Raw genomic sequence first — 23,144 nt, forward strand, 5'->3', positions numbered from 1 at the left:
ATATTTCCATTTTATGTTGTATGTTTTCAATATTTACCTAACCAAATTTCTGTATGGAAATGGTAATTTCAGTTTCAGACATTTCTAGGAATTTAGAAAAAGTAAAACAGTATTGGTCAAAGTAGAGTGTGGATGAGAGCTTATCAATCTTAGGTTTACGTGGTGATGGCTCTGTGCCAGGCCCTGTTTAAGCATTTTGCAGTTATTAATACTTTCGTCTTCACAAAGGCTCTGCGAGTAGGCTTTATAAACTCCCTTAAACAGATGAGAAACAGAAAAAGACATTAAATGACTTGCCTATCTTCATACAGCAAATACGAAGCATGTTCTTTCTGCTCAGATATTGAACTTTCTAAAGCTGATTTAGAAAATGTGGTCTGAGAAGTTTAAAGGCCTATCAGTGTCCTATAGCCTGCACTGGGGAGCAGGGCTTTAAGGCCAGGCAGTCTAGCTCTGGAGCACAGGCTTGTGATTTGTCTGCACTAGGCACCCTGCTGTCCCTCTGACCTGCTTGTAGGTGGCCACCACATTGCATTACTTTGCAGATAACTTCTGTTCTGCATGAAGCTCATTAAATTATTATTTTTAATTGTTTCACATTATCATCCTGCCCCTCCCCCCAACAAAAGTGCATTCCTGCAGGGCCACATCAATCCCTATTCATTTCTTAAATTCGAAGAGTCTAGATTCTGTCCAACATAGAGCAGAGCTGTTAGATCCAGTTCAATGTGGCCAGGGTACACACCCCTGTACAGGCTACATAATACAGATTTTTTTTTTAATCCTCAGACCGTATTTTGTAAATCAGTTTCGGAAAGTTAAATGGCTGAGCAGAACATGAATTAAATTAGCATTTTCTTTGTAAGGGGGGAATTGTAATCATCTCTAGGTAAATGTAGGTCAGTATGAGGAAGTCACACTGCTCCCTTGGATGAAATCAGACCCAGCATGTTTTCTTTCTGCAAAGCATAGTAGGAGCATGTTTTGTTATCCAAAAGATTGCACTTCTGGTGATTAAATGTTCTTCACATAGAGATGTGCAATGTATGGTTGGTTGGCAAGAGGTGAAGTTACCGAATACATTTGCTTTTCATAGACTCTATTAAAATGGTTAAAATGCTTATTTGAACCTTAAATTTGTTACTGTGCTAGGCACTATGAAATGGGTTTTTGTGTAAGACAATTCTGACCCTCCAGGAACTCAGTCTAGGATACAAGATAAGTTATGAACCATATTAAAATTCAAATACAAAAATATAGTTACCATGGGACAAGAGCCAGACAGTTGGGTTGCCTCTGAGCCCACCCCTTATGACTAGATTTGCAATGAGCCCATTGTTTAACCTCTTGAGTCCCAGTTTCTTAACGGTTATAACAGGGATAATGATAACCCATATCACCTAAGTGGTTGGGAGGATTAAATTGAACTACGCATGTGGAGCAATGTGCTGATGGCCTATCTATGTAATGACAGTGGCCGAGGCCAGGCAGGTTCCCATTGAATTTGGGCAGATGGTAGAACTGCAGAGCTGGAAAGCGTTGGGCCATACCCGTTTATTGGAGGCTTGCAAAGACAGGTGAGTGAATAAACAACAAAAGGAAAAGAGCTAATAAACAAAGGAAAATCTGCTTTTCGCAGTGAAGGTCAAGGGAGCAGGGAAAGCGGTACCTCTCAGTTGTACGAGAGTGACCTGGAAGAATCTCCCCCGCGGGCAAGCACCCATAGCATTACATAGCCCACACATCGCCCATGCACCAATCAGTCAGAGTCTGCAGCCAGTAAACCGGGAGCAAGCCTAGCTGTTCTCCCCACACTCTTTCACCTGCAATTGTGGTGGGCCATTTCCACAAGTAGGAGCTTCCCCCTGTTATGGACTAACTGTATGCCCTCAAAAATCATATGTTTGAACCCCCTCACTGTGACTGTACTTGGAGAAAGGGACTCTAAAGAAGTAATATGGTTAAGTGAGGTCATAAGATGGAACCCTAATCCAGTAAGTCTAGTATCCTTATATGAAGAGGAAGAGACACCAGGTATATTTGTGCACAGAGGAAAGGCCACGGGAAGACTCAGTGGCTGTCTGCAAGCCAGAGACCTCAGGAGAAATCAAACCTGCCACACTTTGATCTTAGACTTTCAGCCTCCAGAAGTAAGAAAACAAATGTTGGTGTCATTTTGTTATAGCAGCCTAAGTCACTCTCACAAGCACTTTTGTCTCTCTGCTTCTCTGAGGATGATTTTTGGTATCCTGGAGGTTGCTCAGCCTTCAACAGGCTAATCTAGAAGTAGGGGACCTCCAGGGACACCCTACTTAAAACAATAGCAGACCTGAGTCTGTGGATAAATGCTCCAGCTCCGCATCGTTTGAAGAAACAATTCCTCAGGAGGCCCTGCAGGGTAGAGCCCCTTTACCCACAGCAATGGCCTCGCGTTAATGCAAACTTCATCCATGTGGGGAAAACAGCTGCGTTAGGCTTAGGCGTTGTTTTACCAGCTGCAAGCACTTTGCTTAATTGGTGCGTGGGCATGTGGTATCACCATGACTGTGTGGTCTATGGAAGGCTGCGGGTGCTTTTCCTCCGCGATTCTCCCAGTTCGCTCTCCCACCACCACGAAATACGGGTTTTCCTGCTCCCTTGCCTTTCACTGCAAAAAGCAGATTTTCCTTTGTTTATTCTTTACCTTTTGTTGTTTATTCGCTCGCCTGTCTTTTCAAGTCTCCAATAAATGGGTATGGCCCTACGCTTTCCGGCTCCGCAGTTTCTCTACCATCTGCCCGAATTCAGTGAGAACCTGCCTGGCCTCGGCCCCACCAGCATTACCATCGGCTTTACTCCTTTCCTGCCTGACCTTGGCCCATGCCTTCACCTGTGCTTCCTGGGATCTCCCTCATTCCCTTCTAATTTTATTGATTTTACATGGCAGGGTGGGGAGGAGAGAATGAGAAGTAGTTGTTTCACTCTACTGTTCATTGGCCGCTGCCTGTATCTTCCTTGACCCGGCAAACCCATGGGATTGGCTTCTAAATGAACACCATAGATAACAAGTATTATGGGATTCAAGAGGAACAATCGATGTAGACTCTTTGGTGAGCAAGTGTGATCATCTACATAATGATTTGGCTTTTCCAGCTAGAAGAGATCTTGGCTCTTAGTTAACTACAAACTGTGACCATCACACACACAAAGTATAAAAGATTAAAAAATACGGACCTAGACAGCATTGGTATCAAAAACAGGACCCTATGACCAAAAGCTGGAGTGGCCTTCCTACTGATATCCCTTTGAAACTATCAGGGTAAGCCAACTCAAAAATGTCCTAAGCTTCCTGGAAGTTTATTTAGAAACATTCAGGAAAAAGCAGGTGTTTTGTCTTAAAACTCCCCTCTAGAGGACCCTTGAGAAGGAATTTATGAGCTGCTGCATCCCTAGCCCCTTCCTTGACATTTATTGGCTTTTTGATAAATGTTAGAGCAATATTTCTGTCAACAGCTTCTCATTAGAGGTTTGGTGATATTCTTGCTGACCATTATTTTACCCAATATCATGCCTGGTCACTGAGAAGAAGAGGTTCCACTCAGAAACCATCCATCTTTGCAGCAGCAAATAGCTCAGATAATCCCACTTAAATACTCCTTCTGCACTGACAGCCTCTCAGGGCACACACAGAGAATTTAGACAAATGGCCAGCCTTTAATGAATGGCTAATCTTCTGGCCTCGTGCCTCTCCGTTTCTATAATGATATATTTTAGACTTGATTCTCTCTTCCTTTTTAAAATAAATTATAGATAACTGGGTAAAATAATCACTAGGACTTATTTCTTAAAGACTACAGGTTCTCACCATGAATGACAAGTGTGCCTTGGACGGAACTAGCAGGTGTTGGAAGAAAGCATCCACTTTTCTTAATGGACTATTTCCTTTGCCCTTCAAATGCACTGTCTTAACACAACATTATGTACCTAGAGACATCTGGAGCTTCTGTCATTCATTAGTATCAATGCCAACTTTCATGTGCCCTCTTCCACCTTTCCTATTATTAGAATACACAACTCTAACCTGGATTGGCACATTTTTAAAAGGGTTTTTATTATGAAGAATTTCAAGGCCCTGGCCGGTTGGCTCAGCGGTAGAGCGTCGGCCTAGCGTGCGGAGGACCCGGGTTCCATTCCCGGCCAGGGCACACAGGAGAAGCGCCCATTTGCTTCTCCACCCCTCCGCCGCGCTTTCCTCTCTGTCTCTCTCTTCCCCTCCCGCAGCCAAGGCTCCATTGGAGCAAAGATGGCCCGGGCGCTGGGGATGGCTCTGTGGCCTCTGCCTCAGGCGCTAGAGTGGCTCTGGTCGCAATATGGTGACGCCCAGGATGGGCAGAGCATCGCCCCCTGGTGGGCAGAGCGTCGCCCCTGGTGGGCGTGCCGGGTGGATCCCGGTCGGGCGCATGCGGGAGTCTGTCTGACTGTCTCTCCCTGTTTCCAGCTTCAGAAAAATGGAAAAAAAAAATAAAAAAAAAATAAAAAAATAAAAAAAAAATAAAAAAAAAAGAATTTCAAATATTGAGATGTCTGGAGAATGTGTGATAAACTACCATGTTCACAGCATTAACAATTATCAATGGATAATTTATCAATTATACTAGTCAATCTTGTATTCTCTGCCTCCTCCTAACCCCCAGACTACTGCTTCTCTACCCCTCCCCCTCTCCTTCCTCTCTGTCTCTCTCTTCTTCTCCCGCAGCCAAGGCTCCATTGGAGCAAAGTTGGCCCGGGTGCTGAGGATGCCTCTGTGGCCTCTGCCTCAGGTGCTAGAGTGGCTCTGGTTGCAACAGAGCAATGCCCCAGATGGGCAGAGCATCACCCCCTGGTGGATATGCCGGTGGATCCCGGTCAGGCGCATGCAGGAGTCTGTCTGACTGCCTCCCCGTTTCCAACTTCAGAAAAATACAAAAAAAGAAGAACAACAAATAAAGCCCAGAGGAAGTAGAGGAAGGAAATAATAAATATCAGAGCAGAAATAAATGACATAGAGGCTAAAAACACAATACAAAAGATCAATGAAACCAAGAGCTGGTTCTTTGAAAAGGTAAACAAGATTGACAAACCTTTAACCAGACTCATCAGAAAACAAAGAGAGAGAAAGAGAGAGAGAGAGAGAGAGAGAACTAAATAAATAAAATTAGAAATGAAAATAGAGAAGTAACAACTGACACCACAGAAATACAAAGGATTGTAAGAAAATACTATGAAGATCTATATGCCAAAAAATTAGACAAGCTAGGTGAAATGGATAAATTCCTAGAAACATACAATCTTCCAAAACTTAATCTAGAAGAATCAGAAAACCTAAACAGACTTATTATAAAAAATAAAATTGAAACATTTATCAAAAATTTCCCAGCAATCTGGTCCTGGACCAGATAGCTTCACAGGCCAATTTTACCAAACATTCAAAGAAGAACTAACACCTATTCTTCTCAAGCTATTTCAAAAAATTCAAGAGAAGGGAAGACTTTCAAGCTTCTTTTATGAGGCAAACATTATCCACATTCCAAAACCAGGTAAAGATATTACAAAGAAAGAATATCATAGGCCAATATCCCTGATGAACATAGATGCTAAAATTCTCAACAAAATATTAGCAAACCTAACCCAGCAACACAGTATAAAAATCATACATCATGATCAAGTGGGATTCATTCCAGGGAGGCAAGGATGGTACAACAATCAAAAATCAATAAATGTGATTCATCACATAAAAAAAGGAAGGATAAATATCACATGATTATATCAATAGATGCAGAAAAAGCATCTGTTAAAATCCAGCACCCATTCATGATCAAAACTCTCAGCAAAGTGGGAATACAGGGAATATACCTCAACATAATAAATACCATTTATGACAAACCCACAGCTAACATCATACTCAATGGACAAAAATTAAGAGCAATCCCCTTAAGATCAGGAACAAGTCAAGGATGCCCCCTTTCATCACTCTTATTCAACATAGTTCTAGAAGTCCTAGCCACAGCAATCAGACAAGAAGAAGAAATAAAAGGCATCCAAATTGAAAAAGAAGAAGTAAAACTATCATTATTTGCTGATGACATGATATTGTATATAGAAAGCCTTAATGTCTCAGTCAAAAAACTACTAGGACTGATAAGTGAATTCAGCAAGGTGGCAGGATATAAAATTAGTATATTTAGAAATCAGTGGCATTTTTATACACCAACAATAAACTGTCTGAAAGAAAAATTAAGGAAATAATCTCTTTAGCTATTGCAACAACAACAAAAAAATAAAGTACCTAGCAGTAAACTTAACCAAGGAGGTAAAAGACATATACTGGGAAAATAAGAAATTAAAAAAAGAAATCAAGGAAGATACAAGCAAGTGGAAGCATATACCATGTTCATGGTTAGGAAGAATAAACATCATTACAATGTCTATATTACCCCAAGCAATCTATAAATTCAATGCAATTCCTATTAAAATACCAGTGGCAAACTTCAAAGTTATAGAACAAATATTCCAAAAATTTATATTGAACCAAAGAAGAACACGAATCTTGCCTCAGCAATCTTGAAAATGAAGAATAAAGTGGGAGGTATCACACTTCCTGATATCAAGTTATACTACAAGGCCATAGTAATCAAAACAGCTTTGTACTGGCATAAGAACAGTCATACAGATCAATGGAACAGAACAGAGAACCCAGAAATAAACCCATGCCTTTACAGTCAATTGATATTTGACAAAGGAGGTAAGAACATACAGTGGAGTAAAGACAGTCTCTTTAATAAATGGTGTTGGAAAATTGGACAGGTCCATTAAAAAAAATAAGACTAGAACACCAATTTACACCATTCACAAAAATAATCTCAAAATAGATAAAAGACTTAAATGTAAGTCACGAAACCATAAACATCTTGGAAGAAAACATAGGCAGTAAAGTCACCGATATCTCTCTTAGCAATATGTTTTGCCAATTTATCTCCATGGGCAAGTGAAATAAACAACAAGATAAACAAATGGGACTATATCAAACTAAAAAGCTTTTGCACAGCAAAAGACACCATGAACAATATAAAAAGACAAAACACACAATGGGAGAACATAGTTGTCAATTCGTCTGATAAGGGGTTAATAACCAAAATTTATAAAGAACTTCTAGAACTCAATACCACGAAGGTAAACAATCAAATTAAAAAATGGGCAAAAGAACTAAAGAGACACTTTTCCAAAGAGGACATACAGATGGTCAATAGGCAGATGAAAAATCTTCAACATCATTAATCATCAGAGATTTCAAATTAAAACCACAATGAGATACATGAGATACTACCTCATACCTGTCAGAATGACGCTCACTTACAAATCAACACACATTGTTGGTGAGGGTGTGGAGAAAAGGGAACCCTCCTGCACTGCTGGTGGGAATGTAGACTGGGGCAGCCACTGTGGAAAACAGTATGGTGTTTCCTCAAAAAATTAAAAATGGAACTGCCTTTTGACCCAGCTATCCCACTTTTAGGAATATATCCTAAGAATACCAAATCACTGATTCAAAAGAAGATATGCTCCCCCATGTTTATTGCAGCATTGTTTACAATAGCCAAGTTCTGGAAACAGCTCAAGTGTCTGTCAGTGGATGAGTGGATTAAAAAGCAGTGGTACATATACACAATGGAATACTACATGGCCATGAAAAAGAAGGAAACCTTACCTTTTGTGATGGCATGGATGGACCCGGAGATTACTATGCTAAGTGAAATAAGCCAGGCAGAGAAAGACAAATATCATATGATCTCACTTATATGTGTAATCTAATGAACAAAGTGAACTGAGGAACAAAATAGAGGTAGAGGCAGAGTCACAGGGAGCAGAGGGACAGCTGTCAGAGGGAAAGGGGATGAGGGGATGGGATCAGAGAAGGTGAAGGGATTAGTGAAATTACATATACATAACACAGAGATACAGATAACAGGACAGCAAGTCCCAGAAGGAAGGGAGGGAGTTAGAGGGAGGGGAATAAAGGGGGTGCAATGAGGGACAAGGGGGTGGGGTGAGGGAGTTATATTGAGTGGGACACTTGAATCCATGTTAACACAATAAGCTAAAATTAATAAAATTTTTTAAAAAAAATCAATTAACTTGCCCTGGCCCACTAGTTCAGTTGGTTGGAGCATTGTCCCATGGCGTTGCAGATTCTATTATAATACATATAACTTATCACTATATATACATAAATAAAAGATTCCATTCACATATAAGTAATATCAGGAAGAACTGGAAGGAATCTCTACAAAAAAAGAAAACATGAGACAAAGTTTTTAATAAATTGAGAAATCAGTTACATTCTGAGATACATTTATCTATATTTATCGGTGACTTCAACCCACACTCCAATGGGACTTTAATTTAAAGTTGAAAAAAATAAATTTTTGTTTGGAGGAAAAAATAGAAGTAACCAAAATACTTTTGAAAAGGAAGAGTAGTAACAGAAGAGTAACTGTACCAGATGTTTTTACATCTTTTAAACCCAGAGTAATTACAATGATTTTGAACTACTGAGAAAAGATTGGTAGATTAATATTTCAGAACAAATAGCCTTGGAAGAAAATTCAATATACCAATAAATGAAGCATCACCAATAAGGTGGACATGGATTATTATTCAATAACTATTGTAGTACTAGGAAAACCAGCCAATTTTTTGAGAGGGAAACAAAAGGATTAGATGCTTACTTCATACTATGTACTGAAATACATTTCAGTTGGATTAAAGAGACAAATGTGAAAATGATACTGGAAAAGAACTAAAAGAAAATATAAATGAATATTTAAGTGATGCCTGAATAGGAAAGAACTAACCACAAAACAATGGAAGAAATCACATAGATGTGTCTGCATAAGCATTTAAATGTCAAAAAATTATAACAATATTGAATAATAAATTGCAAAGTAAAAAGATATTTGTCATAAATATCATAAAATGGCAGTTAGTATTTGCACCAAAGACCTTAAAAGTCTTTCCATGTGAACCAATGTCACCCCAATACATTTATTGAAACCCTACTCCATTTTAGCTCCCTAATCCAAGGAGGATGCATGTAAAGTCTCAGCTTGATGGTGTTCATTTCAAATTATATCTTAAAACTCTTAAAAATGTGACTTTTGTAACTTGAAAAAGTGAAGCTAGGACAAAAACAACACTGAAGATCCATTTTACTGCTTCCTTGTTGTTTCATAAGCAGAGCTAAACTAGGAAATCTTTCAATGAAAGTGAAAAGTATGTCTTCAGTATTATAATGCTTAGTGTTGGCTTTTATTTTCTCAAGCCATGAAAAGTAAGGAACAGTTTAGGTAGGGTAAGAAAAGAGCTTTAAAAACTTGGGATGAGGCCCTGGCTGGTTGGCTCAGTGGTGGAGCGTTGGCCTGGCATGCAGGAGTCCCGGGTTCGATTCCTAGCCAGGGCACACAGGAGAAGCACCCATCTGCTTCTCCACCCCTCCCCCTCTCCTTCCTCTCTGTCTCTCTCTTCCCCTCCCACAGCCAAGGCTCCATTGGAGCAAAGTTGGCCCGGGCGCTGGGGATGGCTCCATGGCCTCTGCCTCAGGCGCTAGAATTGTTCTGGTTGCAACAGAGCAACGCCCAGATGGGCAGAGCATCACCCCCTGGTGGGCAAGCCAGGTGGATCCCAGTGGGGGGCATGCAGTCTGTCTGACTGCCTCCCCGTTTCCAACTTCAGAAAAATACAAAAAAAAAAACCAAAAAACCAAAAAAACTTGGGATGAAAAGGAGAGTTTCCAAAGTTCTTGAGGTTACTGATGGCAGGTTATTCATAGAATCTGTGTATTTGGTTAATGCATTTATGTCACCAGTTTTAGAATCTCTCTATTTCTGTACTTTCTGCCCTGTACTTTGGTCATCAGTTTCCTCTCTCAACTATTTCCCTTCTTTAATCTACTGTGGAATTTGCAAGGCCAGTTTTCCTTGCCTCAGCCTATGAAGAATTGGCAAAAATAGCTATAAAAGTATTTTTTATTATTGTTTTATTTTTTATTGGTTAATAAAATCATACAGGTTTTTGATAGATAAAATGGTTACTCAGCTGCCATCCTGAGAACAATGCAAGCCCAAAGGAGGAAGAAGGGCTCTAAAAAGAACATTCTCATCCCCCACTGTAAGGCTGTAATTTGCTTGCTATTCTCTCTCTTCATGGCTTCCTGGCCTTTACTTTGAAATGTAGCAAAAAGTTTACCTTTGCAGGAATGTCAGGAAAAGCTTACATTGAGGAGGGACCTGATAATTAGGGGAGTTTAAATCACAGTAGTTTTGTTTTGTTTTTTCTTCTTCTTCTTTTTTTTGATTAATTTTACAGTAGTTTTTTTTATAAAAGCCTAGCCACAGGCCCAGAGGTGCCAGGTTCCAGCTCTTTCTGGGAGACATCTGACTTAGGCTGTCTTGGAGATTTACCAAAGACACCAGATAGGACCATGCTGATCAGGCCTGTGCTACATCAGAAAAAAACTTGCAAAGGAGGTGTTTCTGCAGTTGAATCTACCTTCTCATGCTCATCATCAAGTCAGTGACCAATGCCATAAACCAAGATATGCTCATCTGCCCCTAGACTCTATATCTACCATTCCTTCCTGCAGCTCAGGGCTGATACTCTTCGCTGGTCTCAGCCCACTTGCACCCAGGTGCTTTCAAATAAATTTTCCTTTTGGAATACACTAGCCTTGTGGTTTTGGTTTGGCCCATGGTTTCTGCCTTTCAGTTTTAGGTGTACAATTCTATAATACATCATCTGTATATTGTTTTGTGTATTCACCACCCAAGTTAAGTCTCCTTTCATCACCACCTATCCTAGCTCTACCCTCAGCCCCTTCCCCACCCCCTTTAAGTAATAAATTTCAATAACAAATGCCTTAAAATTCTTTAATGTATTTTTTAAATCTACCTTTAAAGTAAATCCTGTATAAATGACCATGAATAGTTTCTCATATATTTAAGCTACTATTTAAAGTATTATATACATTTAGAAAATATTATCTAAAGGTATTTTATATTGAATAAATATAGAATGTACTCAATTCAAATATTTAGAAAGAACTTTAATAACTGTTATTCGTAACTACTGTGCTGTGAAGTCAACTAAAAATAAATAATTTTGCTTAGTTAGAGAACGGTTGATAGCTGTCCACTCTCTGCAAAAGTGTTTCTGAATATCCAGGAGAATAGTATCTGAAAAAGAAAAATTTTTATGAGATATTTGTGAAAAGATTCAGCACAATAGGTACAAAAAATTCAATATAAATTTATCTGACATAATTCTATGAATAAAACCTTTGAATAATTGTGCTCCAGTAATGTACTATGCACAAGGTTAGAGACTATCAAGAAAAAGAACACCAACTCACAAGACTGTGCTAGATAAATAACAAAACACTTAATGGATACCAATGCAGTGGCAAAAAAAAAAAAGGATATTTTCAAAGCAAGATACTTGGATCCTGTGATAGTATTTTACTAAAGCAATTGTTTTTATTATGTCAAGTGACTGATATTGCTTTAATGATCATAGCTTTGTAATTTTTCCATAAATTAGATAACATAGTCTATCATTACTAATTAACTTATGTATGCTGATTATCTTAGAGATTATTCCCAATGTATGTTTTAATCAGATCTGGTCACCTATAAAAACAAAAATTTCAAAAAGAACCCCCCAAAAACCCAAAAAAACACAAAAATTTCTGGGAGTATAATTCATATTGAGGAACTATTTCATAAATGGTTTATAAATATTCCATCACACAAACCTAGGAAATTAATCTCATTTGTTCTTGGGCATTTTATAGTACTATAAGTTTATATTTATAAATAGAATATTTTATGAAAGATTCAGTATAAAATTATTTAATGCATTGACTAATGCATTGAATTTACATGCATATAGAAATATGTCAAATAAAATATGGCAGACATTCTAGAACATAATAAATGAGTAAAAAATCTAAAGTATAATGTAAACATTTCTAAAACATTTAAAATAAGTAAGCCTCCTAAGGTGTTTTCTCCAGATAAAACCTAATGCTTTGTCTTTTGTTAGATATCTTTATCCTCAGATGCTTAACTTAAAAACTCATAATTGATAGTATATTAATTTCTTTCACAATTTTTCAAATCATAGTGAGCAAAACAGAGTTTTATTTTCTTAGGGTGCTTTTATAGGTAGTCACAGATACATTTATACAAACATAAAAAGCTTCCTTTAAGAATGTTTTTCATCAGAAGGCACCTAGTCTGAAAACATTCTTTCAATAGTGGATCTCTTCAAAGTATTCATACATCGAGGAATTCACAACCATTTCTCTAAGTCAGAAATTTTAAAGTAGACCTCACCTTCCCAAGCCTTAGAAATATGTCAGACACAAGAAAGGTATTGTTTTTAATGTAAATGGCAAGAAGTAGATTTAAAAATCCCAAACTTTAAAAAATTGTGCTGCTTCATGGTAGCTGCTAATCACATACTGCTCATAAAAGAATCAAAATGAAATCTCCAAAAAAGAACTGGAAATTGCTTTTCTCTGCCTGTCAACCACGGTTATCCCAATTTACCTCAATCTGGCTTTAAACATATAAATCAGTGGTAGTCAACCTGGTCCCTACCTCCCACTAGTGGGCGTTTCAGCTTTCATGGTGGGTGGTAGCGGAACAACCAAAATATAAATAAAAAGACAGATTTAACTATAGTAAGTTGTTTTATAAAGATTCATTCTGCCAAACTTAGGAAAAATCCAACATAAAGTACTTGGTAAGTAATTATTATTATATGCTTTAACTTGCTATAACTCTGCTTTATAAATTTTATAAAGTAAAGTTACCTCCCTACTTTATAAATCACCATTACTGTGGAACCGGTGGGCGGTTAGAAAATTTTACTACTAACAGAGATACAAAAGTGGGTGGTAGGTATAAAAAGGTTGAGTACCCCTGATATAAATGAAGTCACCTTACCCTAGACCCATGTAGAAACTGGGTTATTATACAGTTGCCATATCAGAAACATGCCCAGTGGAAGAATGTATGCACGCCTCCCTCTCCCTATTAGATGTTTCCTAAAAGCATCTTCCCCTCCCCAGATTCGACAGAGATCCAGAAGACAAAAGAGTTCCAAAAATACCTCTGGCTACAGAGTGGACAAGGACTAGAACTTAGAGCTAACATCTAGTCCTGGGTCCTTTCTCCCTCATCACACCAAGTACTTTATTAGAAATTTTTAAAGATTATAAAAATTGAAAAGGAATATGAAGTAAATGTTTAGGCTAATAAGAGCAGTGAGAATATAACCCTTTATAATCTGTCTTATAAAAATAATTAGTTCTAAAATTGTCACAACGTGATTCTTGAGAATATGATTGCAAACAAAACCATTTTAAGACTATACTTGTCTCTTTTCATAGAAAGACAATGTTTCAAATATTTTTATAAAACACTATTTTATAGAACCTAATGCTTTAAAATATATCAGAAACTTTTCAGGTCAGCTAACCAAAATTCTTCATGATAATTAGCCAATTTTTAAAATAAAATCCCAGACTACAGAATATTAGAAGTTAAAATTTTATAGTGGTATTTTGAGAAAGCACCAAATTAGAGTCTAATATGACAGGGTTTTTTATTTTCCCTGTGCTTTGTAAAACAATACTAGAAAGGAGTAGAGAGAAGACTTCTATTCAAGAAAGTACTTCACCATTGGTTAATTCTGAAAGGTCATTCCATTTGGAGGACCCTTTAGTTTGACTTTTTGTAATTTTATGTTAGAAATTGTATTTAAAGTTATTTTAAACTTATATAAAATAGCATTCTTCCTAAAGGGACATGTAAATATGTAAAAATCAACTTTCTGGAGAAAAATATTTTCATATTTCCTTTGTTTAGTGGTTTTACACATATTTTATGTACTGTATAAACTTTTTGGTATATTTTTAAGTTATATATAGTTGATATACATTTTGTGATATACTAGTCCTCTGGTATATTTTATATGCATTAGTATTTTCAAAGCTACCTTACTGGAACTCTTTTGGTCAAGGGTTCTTATAAGCCTCCCAAAAGTACAAAATTTTATATCTTGTATATAAAAAATTCTTTGGAAAGAATTTAATTGCAGAATTATATGTGAATGGAAAACATTTTAATTTTAAAGAAAATGATTTTTGTGCTTTCAAAATCAGTGTTACAATATGTATTAAAAACCACTGATATTAAATAGAAAGAATAATTTAATACATGTTTTAAAATTGGAATTTATATTCTCTAATATTACTTAATTAGAAGACATAAGAAATAAGTGCAAGATTAGAAAAATACAGCTTACAAAGTCTGAGGCTTAGGTTTAATGTTCTCCAAATTCAAATCAACCTTATTTATTAAAGTTAATCTTGAAAGTATGTCCTGCTACATTACTACGAAGCACCTGTGTATCATAAACAATATCATTTAATTTTTTAAATACAGATTATAACTTTTTCACACAATCAGCTTAATAATAATAATAATATGTAGGGGACTATGAAAATCAGAATCTATAGGCCCTTTCTAAATTGGGTTCACATGAAAGATTAATTTAATTTTGGACTCTGTATTAGGTATTCCTTAGTAAAGCATATTTTAAATTGGTACAAAATGTCTCAAATGAAATCCCAGTTTCCTGTAAATGTGTGTGGCAATCAGAACATTATTTTAACTTGATGGGAAAAAGCAATCAAGAGAAGAGGTAAAGATTTGAGTTGATCTCATGTAGTATTTCAAAGTCCACATTTTGACACAGTGTAAATAAAATCTGAAAACAGAAAATACATTTTAATTTTTAATATCTCAAAGTCTATTTTTCCCACCTTACTATTTCCTCTGGGTAGCAGTTGTTAATACTGTGGATGTATTCTTGTAGAAGAGATCCAGGTTCTGCTTTTATCTCTTGAATCTTTTTAAGCCCACCGCTTGTTACAAAAAGTTGTCGAGCTTTGCTATCATGTGGCAGCACCTTGAAAAGTGAAACACGTTAAAGTCTCAGGTTTGCTTTCCCAAGTTGGATTATTACTATTGAAAATCAGTAATAAATCTGAGCAAATGTAAAGGAGAATTTATGTCCAATATACCTGCAACGTAATGAGCCTAAACTAGAAGTAAAATTCAGTCTTTTTAGAAATGTATGAACTTTTTATGTTGTGCAGATGGAATAAAGGAAATGAACATGAGCAAAGGCAATGGGTATCCACTCATTTACATGAAACGTATAGCGCTGTCCCTCCTTTGCTGACAGCCATCCAAAATCTTTCCACTACCTGCCAAAATTAAAGGCAAACTACAGTGTGTCCGTAAAGTCATGGTGCACTTTTGACCGGTCACAGGAAATCAACAAAAGACAATAGAAATGTGAAATCTGCACCAAATAAAAGGAAAACTCTCCTAGTTTAATACCTATTCAGTGCAGTTCGATGTGGGCTTACGCACAGATTTTTTAGGGCTCCTTAGGTAGCTATCCTGTATAGCCTTTACAGACTCGTCACTGACTGATGGCCTACCAGAACGGGGTTTCTCCACCAAACTGCCGGTTTCCTTCAACTGCTTATCTCACCAAGTAATGTTATTCCTATGTGGTGGCGCTTCGGTATAAATGTGCCGATATTCACATTGCACTTTGGTCACGGATTCTAATTTAGCGAGCCACAGAACACTCTGTACCGTCCACATCTCGACTGGTATGGCCGTGGGCTGCTCCGCTGTATACACGGTGTTACGTCATCATCTGCGCATGCGCACATGCTGCCACATCATCCTACAGAAACTGGGAGGGTTTTCTTTTTTATTTGGTGCAGATTTCACATTTCTATCGTCTTTGTTGCTTTCCTGTAACTGGTCAGATGTGCACCATGACTTTACAGACACACTGTACTTAACAAGGCCCTGAAGGCCTTCTGTGACCCAGCAACTAAATACCACTCCAGCTTCCTTTCCCACCAGTCTCTACCCCAAATTGTGTTCAATAACCTCAAGGGTGCATGCTGGGCCAATTCTTGCCTTTGCCCATGTTGTTTCCTCTCCGAGATGCCCTTCCAGCTTCCACACACACACACCTGCATCCATTTGCTTGGCTAATTCTTGCTTATCTTTTAAGATTCAGCTCAGGTGTTTCCTACTTTAAGAAGCTTCTTCTGGATGCCCCTACTCTCTTATCCCCAGGGGAGTTATGTTACTTCTCTCCTAGCATTCTGTTAAACCCCATTGGTGCACCTGCCACATAATATTTTAATTATGTTTATATGTCTGTCATACATAAATGTTAAGAAGGCAGAAACTGTACACTTATTCATTCATTTATTTCTGTAGTGCCTAGTGATGTCCCTAAGAGATGCTCAATTAATGTTTAATGAATGAAAGAAGGGGTAAGCAGAAAAAAGCAAACTGAGGACATGTTAAAGAGATAGAAGAAGAATCAGGAAAGTAAGGAATCGACAAATCAAGAGAAGATTTTTAAGAAGCAATCAATGAGAACTAAAGAAAGTCACTGGGTTTGTGAGTGGATGTGTGTGGGTTGAAGGAAAGAGCCAGTGCAGATGGAATAAGTTATGCATGACAACTGACCAGACAAGGAGGGTCCTGGAGAGGAGGGGGTTCACAATGTGGCAATTCCTACTCTTTTTTGGTCATTGCTATTATTCCCTCTGACAGAAACACCCTTTCTTTCCCTACCATTTTTACTGTTTCTTCAAAACAAGGTTTTTCCACTTGTACTTCCTCCATGGAAGTCCTCCCTGAATACCTCAGGCTGCATTCACTTATTCCTTCTTTTTAAAAAGTTTATTATGAAGTCTAACATATTGAAGTATTTTCTTATTCTTTCTTCTAGGTTCCCCAGTTAGATTATAACATTCCTTGAAGAATTTTGTCTTATTCTTTTTTGTCTCCCTCAAAGCTTTACAAAGTATATGTAAGCATTTAACAAATGCTTAAAACTACAAAGGGAGCCTGACCAAGTGGTGGTGTAGTGGATAGTGCATCGAACTGGGATGCAGAGGACCAACGTTCGAAATCCCAAGGTTGCAGGCTTGAGTGCAGGCTCATCAACTTGAGCACAGGGTCTCTGGCTTGAGCGTGGGATCACAGACATTCCCCCATGGTCACTGGCTTGAGCAAGGGGTCACTCGTTCTGCTGGAGCTCCCTGGTCAAGGCACATATGAGAAAGCAATCACTGAGAAACTAAGGTGCTGCCATAAAGAATTGATGCTTCTCATCTCTCTCCCTTCCTATCTGTCCCTCTCTCTGACTCTCTCCCTCTCTCTGCCCAAAAAACAAAACAAAACAAAACAAAAACTACAAAGGGGGCCCTGGCCGGTTGGCTCAGCGGTAGAGCGTCGGCCTAGCGTGCGGAGGACCCGGGTTTGATTCCCGGCCAGGGCACACAGGAGAAGCGCCCATTTGCTTCTCCACCCCTCCGCCGCGCTTTCCTCTCTGTCTCTCTCTTCCCCTCCCGCAGCCAAGGCTCCATTGGAGCAGAGATGGCCCGGGCGCTGGGCATGGCTCTGTGGCCTCTGCCTCAGGCGCTAGAATGGCTCTGGTCGCAATATGGCGACGCCCAGGATGGGCAGAGCATCGCCCCCTGGGGGGCAGAGCACCGCCCCTGGTGGGCGGGCCGGGTGGATCCCGGTGGGGCGCATGCGGGAGTCTGTCTGACTGTCTCTCCCTGTTTCCAGCTTCAGAAAAATGAAAAAAAAAGGAAAAAAAAAAAAAAAAAAAAAAAAAAACTACAAAGGGATCTGGCTAATAGAATGTTAATACACATCTTCACCTGGACAATAAAAGATTACACTAGTATGTGTTTCAAAAAAAAAATTGAATGGTAGACAGATACATAAGTTTTAAATATTTTTTTGGCCTGGAGAGTTTTCATACCTCCTATGTCTGTCCCCAGCCACATTAAACTATTTTTTAACCATCTGCCTCATTCTTCCATCTCTTTCTGGAGCTCTCGTATCCTTAGATTAAGAAAACACAAAATTCTGCCTGAAGCAAATATGCTCAAAGGCACATTTATAAGAATATATAACATGAGGTACTGTCTTTATTTTATCTTGGCTACCTAACCTTCCACAAATGTCACTGATTTACTTTTATTTGCTTAGTGACTGACCTTTAACTGTTAATCAGGTTAGTGTTATCAAGAATATCTTAGTAGCCTAAAAGAATTGACTATAAAATGAAACTTTCAGAAATAATGTCAACTACTCATTTTCCAGAGCTGATGACTCTGACTGTAGATGATTCATTCAGCTCCTTACTGCACCCCCTATAGTGGAATAACCCATTGCATGGCCTTGGATGGGAACACAGCCAACAAGAAAAGAATGTTTTGCCAAGAAAATTGTTTTGTGACTTGAAGGCGGGTCACTGAAACAGGTCTATGTGACTGAAGGCAGTTGCTGGACTTTTCTCAGTAAAACATTCTCATAAGATTTCTGTACTTTCCAAGGTTATCCCTTAAGATAAGGAGAGGAATGTTGTGGGATCCATAGAAGCAAAAGCAATTAATGCCTTCTGATATTATGTTGTTACTAAGCTATCTTGCAGGTGCACTCCATGTATCTTTAAGTAAAAGTTACTCTTAATGCTATGCCAATTTCTCAGTAAACAAGCTTTTTGAAGTCTTGTGAATAAAATTAGGACACAGTGTGAACTCGGGGCCATTTGCCTGAGCGAGCGGTGGTCCTTTGCTAGTCCTTGATGATTTCGTCTGCTGATCTCTCTCTCTGCGCCCCCGACTCACAACAACCCCCCCCCTTAGTTTGGTCAGTTTCTTACTTATCTGGGGAAAAGGAAGTTTAATTATTTTCTTTGTGTGTTCCTTTGAAGGAAGAAGACAGAACACAGATGTTTGATACACAGAAGTGTATCCTGAGGGAGCTTCAGCATTGTAAAACCTACTGTCCAGTGGCTGTAGTGCCTGACTGTCAGCTAAACTGTTGGAGATCCCTGGAAAAAGGGTAGAGAAACAAAGACTTTGTGACTTTAAGATGAGTACCTAAAACTATACCTATTTAACTGTAGGGACTGGTTTACAAGTTATAACAATATAAAGTTTTGTTCATTATTTGCATAAATATAGTATACAGGTAGTAGTAAAAAGTTTATTTAGTATTAGAACTTTGTATAGCATTATATAAATATGTCGGGTTAGGCTTGCTCGCTTGTATTTTGCATTGGCACGGGGCAGCGCCCTGTCTTCCCTCAGGGAGGCAGATTGCAAATTGCGATTGTCTTCCTGCTTGGGAAGGGCCACTGTTTGCTATTGTTTTCTGAAGAAGGGTGTTTAACCCCAGACTGTTTTGCTGAAGACAGAGAGAGAGAGAGAGAGAGAGAGCAAGAGAGCTGAGGGGCTTGGGAGCCCTTAGATTTTGCCCCAGCCCTTTGGGGGGGGGGGAAGTGCTGAGGCTGGTGGGGGCCTATGAGTCGGGAGAGTCCAGAAAGAAAGGGAAGTGGTCTTCCTTGCCTGTTTGCTTGTCCACTGTTATGAGACTTTAATAAATGGAATGGCCCACCATTTTCCCGCTCCACAGTTCCTTTACTGTCTGCCCAAATCCAATGAAAACCAGCATTGCCACAGCGGCAGCCATTGGCCTTACAAAATGCTATATTTTTATAGTATTATATAGTATTACAACTAAAAGCATATAGCATTACAACTAATGTTATATAGTACTACAACTATTCAAATAAATCTGGCCCCTTTTCGTTTTTTATTTTTATTTTATTTTGGTATTTTTTCTGAAGAGAGAAGCAGGGAGGCAAGGAGACAGACTTCCACATGCGCCCGACCAGGATCCACCCCCCATGCCCACTAGGGGGCGATGCTCTGCCCATCTGGGCTGTTGTTCTGTTGCAACTGGAGCCATTCTAGCACCTGAGGCAGAGGCCATGGAGCCATCCTCAGCGCCCAGGCCAACTTTGCTCCAATGGAGCCTTGACTGTGGGAGGGGAAGAGAGAGACAGAAAGAAGAGGGGGAAGGGTGGAGAAGCAGATAAGCACTTCTCCTGGTTGCCCTGACTGGGAATCAAACCCAGGACTTCACATACCAGGCTGATTTGATACTCCCACCACTGAGCCAACCAGCCAGGGCCCTTTGTTTTTATTTTTATCTGCCCAACATAGCCTAAGGCTTAGTTGTTTTTTTTTTAAATTTTTTTATTTTATTTGTTCATTTTAGAGAGGAGAGAGAGAGGGAGAGAGAGAAGAGAAAGACGGGGGGAGGAGCTGGAAGCATCAACTCCCATATGTACCTTGACCAGGCAAGCCCAGGGTTTCGAACCGGCAACCTCAGCATTTCCAGGTCGACGCTTTATCCACTGTGCCACCACAGGTCAGGCCCCTTTGTTTTTATTTTTAAATTGGCCTTAACTACTTCTATGTTTTCTATTTTAAAGACAACTTTGAGTGTGTGAGTATGTGTAGTGTGTGTGTGTGTGTGTGTGTGTGTGTGAATAGAATTTAACCTGAGATCAAGCTAAATTCTTTTCATATAACATCTCATTGAACTTTACAATGAGATGTACTCTTATTATCCCCATTTTATGGATAATCACACTAAGGTTTAGAGAAGTTAAGACTTTGCTAAAGATATTTCGGCTGGTAAATGTAAATCCATGTACCCCAAATCCACAGCCTGAGCTCAGAGCCACTATGGGATACACAGACCCCATTTTCTTTCTTTTTTTCCTTTTCTTTCTTTCTTTCTTCCTTCCTTCCTTCCCTTCTCTCTTCTCTCTTCTTCTTTCTTTTCTTTCTTTCTTTCTTTCTTTCTTTCTTTCTTTCTTTCTTTTTTTAGTGTGTGTGTGAGAGGGACAGACAGACAGGAAGGGAGAAAGATGAAAAGCATCAACTCATACTTGTGGCAGTTAGTTGTTCATTGATTGCTTTCTTATATGTGCCTTGACCCGGGGGCTCTAGCCTAGCCAGTGACAACTTGCTCAAGCCAGTGACCTTGGGCTCAAGCCAGCAACTGTGGGTCATGTCTATGATCCTATACTCAAACCAGTGACCCTGTGGTCAAGCTGGTGAGCCCACACTCAAGCTGGATGAACCTGCACTCAAGCCAACGATCTCGGGGTTTCAAACCTGGGTCCTCAGCATCCCAGTTCAATGTTCTATCCACTGTGCCACTACCTGGTCAGACCCCATTTTCTTAAATCAATCTCCTGAGCACAGTTTAAGTGTTTCTTGATAGCTTCGGGTCACCATCTTGGCCATCAATGGCTGTGACAATGCAGTCACTCTCTCTCAGTCTTTGCTCTCAGTAGTCAGTTCTGCTGGGTGCTGCCCACTGGTAGCAGCTTCACTTTCCTATCTTCCTACTTTTCATCTGCAATAATCTAAGAGACAAAGCAGCTACATTTGTTAAAAGTGTTCATAAAATAATAAACTTTAAATTACTGAGAGCATATCCAGTAAGTCCAGTAAGTGCATGAAATATTTCAGTAGCTCAGAGACCTTTCTCCCTTTCTTTATAAGATCTTTGCAGTGTTCCCAGATGAGCGAGACTAATAGACACTGGGAACATTACTAAAAGTTACATATCAATATAAATTATCTATATTATGAAGTTTCCATGTGTTGACATATTGTTTACTCCCAAAGAACACTAAAAAAGACAGTACAGAGACTGTGAGGAGGAAGAAGGAAGATTTATATATGTGTGAATTTTATTAATCAGTCTTACCATTCTTGTCAATACAATCAGTGACAGTTAAGTAGGAGAACCTTGCCCCCATATTATAGAAGAAAACATTGACCCAACAGAAAAAACAAGTTGATTCATTTTCATTTTCTCCCCCCATTTCCAGGCTAAGAGCACATCTTACCTTACTGAACTGTCCGACCACATGCTTCAGAATATTGGGAGGAGCATCAAACAGAAATGGCTCAAGGGCTGGTAAATAAGTGCATTTTTGTAAGATATTCTTTATGGCTTTTTTACTCTATTGAAATACAAAGAAAAATACATACCAAAGTAAGCAATCAATGAAAGCTGGAAAAAATTCATGTCTTATGTTCCTGGAATTTGAAGATGAACTCAATTTCCTGGTCTAAGCTGTAGTTGGTTCAAATACTTGTCAGAAAAACTCCTATCTTTCATTGGTTTTATCATAGAATACCCTTCCAGTTGTCTTTGTGTCAAATTTTAATATGTATAGTATATTACTGAAATCTTAAAATAGCTATTAGGAAATTAAAATTATAAATCATAAAGCTATAGATGAAATATTAATATGTATTACATTGTATTAATGTAAAAATTTGTATATATGAAACTGTGAGATAACTAATGATTCCTTCCAATCAACAAATATAAGAAAATACTTAGTCTACTATAGAAAGCCATTATCATTAACATATTATTCTATATTCTTCAAAAGGCTTTATGGCTTATAGATATGTAGTAAAAAATATTCTACTGTGTGCAATATTCAATGGACATTTGCTAATATGCTGCTATAGATCATGGGTAAAAAATACCCCACTCACAGGTAGAAACAAAACGGAATCTACTCAACGGCAGAGAGAAACTCAACCAAAAGGAGTGAACCACCCACAAGCAGAAGAACAGGTACCGGCAGCGACCTGCCCCCTCTCCCCAAGCACCATGCATTTCATGTGACACCATGTGGTGCTGTCCCCCTGCCAAACGTGTAGCTGAAGAAGGGCTCTGATGTGACTGGAGCACATCCCTGCAGCCAGCACTAAGGCCATGGCGGGTTGTGATTCTGTGTTTTATGTTAAAGCCTGCCCCCATCACTTTGGAAGGCTTCACAGTCGGCTCTATCTACAACTAGTTTCACTAAGAATCCACATCTGCTTGTATGTGTGTTGTGGTTTGTGCTTCAGTACATCATTGCAGTCTTTCCTCTCATCACCTCTTACCTCTTTGTGGCCTCAGCTGACCTGGTTTTCTGGGATCTATTCCACATTTAGCAATGCTCTTGAATGTCAAGGAACATTTTAATTTTCACATCATGAATTTTATAGTTGATAAATAAATTCTGCAAAAACTTTGATCACACTTGTGCTCTCTAATAAAGGAACT

The 23,144-nt window shown here is 38.7% G+C and overlaps 1 protein-coding gene across 2 annotated transcripts in view; it reads right to left on the reverse strand.

The window, feature by feature from the left end:
- Positions 1–11,101: 11,101 nt before the first annotated feature.
- The window catches only part of LOC136337727 (sperm-associated antigen 6), a 49,474-nt gene continuing 37,431 nt past the window's right edge, over positions 11,102–23,144 (reverse strand). For both annotated transcript variants that reach the window (XM_066279417.1, XM_066279415.1), the window contains 3 exons: positions 21,922–22,038; positions 14,906–15,051; positions 11,102–11,246 (listed from right to left, as the gene is read on the reverse strand). In XM_066279417.1, coding sequence (XP_066135514.1) covers positions 11,177–11,246; positions 14,906–15,051; positions 21,922–22,038 — 333 coding nt within the window. In that variant the 3' untranslated portion in view covers positions 11,102–11,176. The remainder of the gene's footprint in view (positions 11,247–14,905; positions 15,052–21,921; positions 22,039–23,144) is intronic.

Source organism: Saccopteryx bilineata, chromosome 5 (genome assembly GCF_036850765.1).
Source record: "Saccopteryx bilineata isolate mSacBil1 chromosome 5, mSacBil1_pri_phased_curated, whole genome shotgun sequence".
Lineage (NCBI taxonomy): Eukaryota > Metazoa > Chordata > Mammalia > Chiroptera > Emballonuridae > Saccopteryx > Saccopteryx bilineata.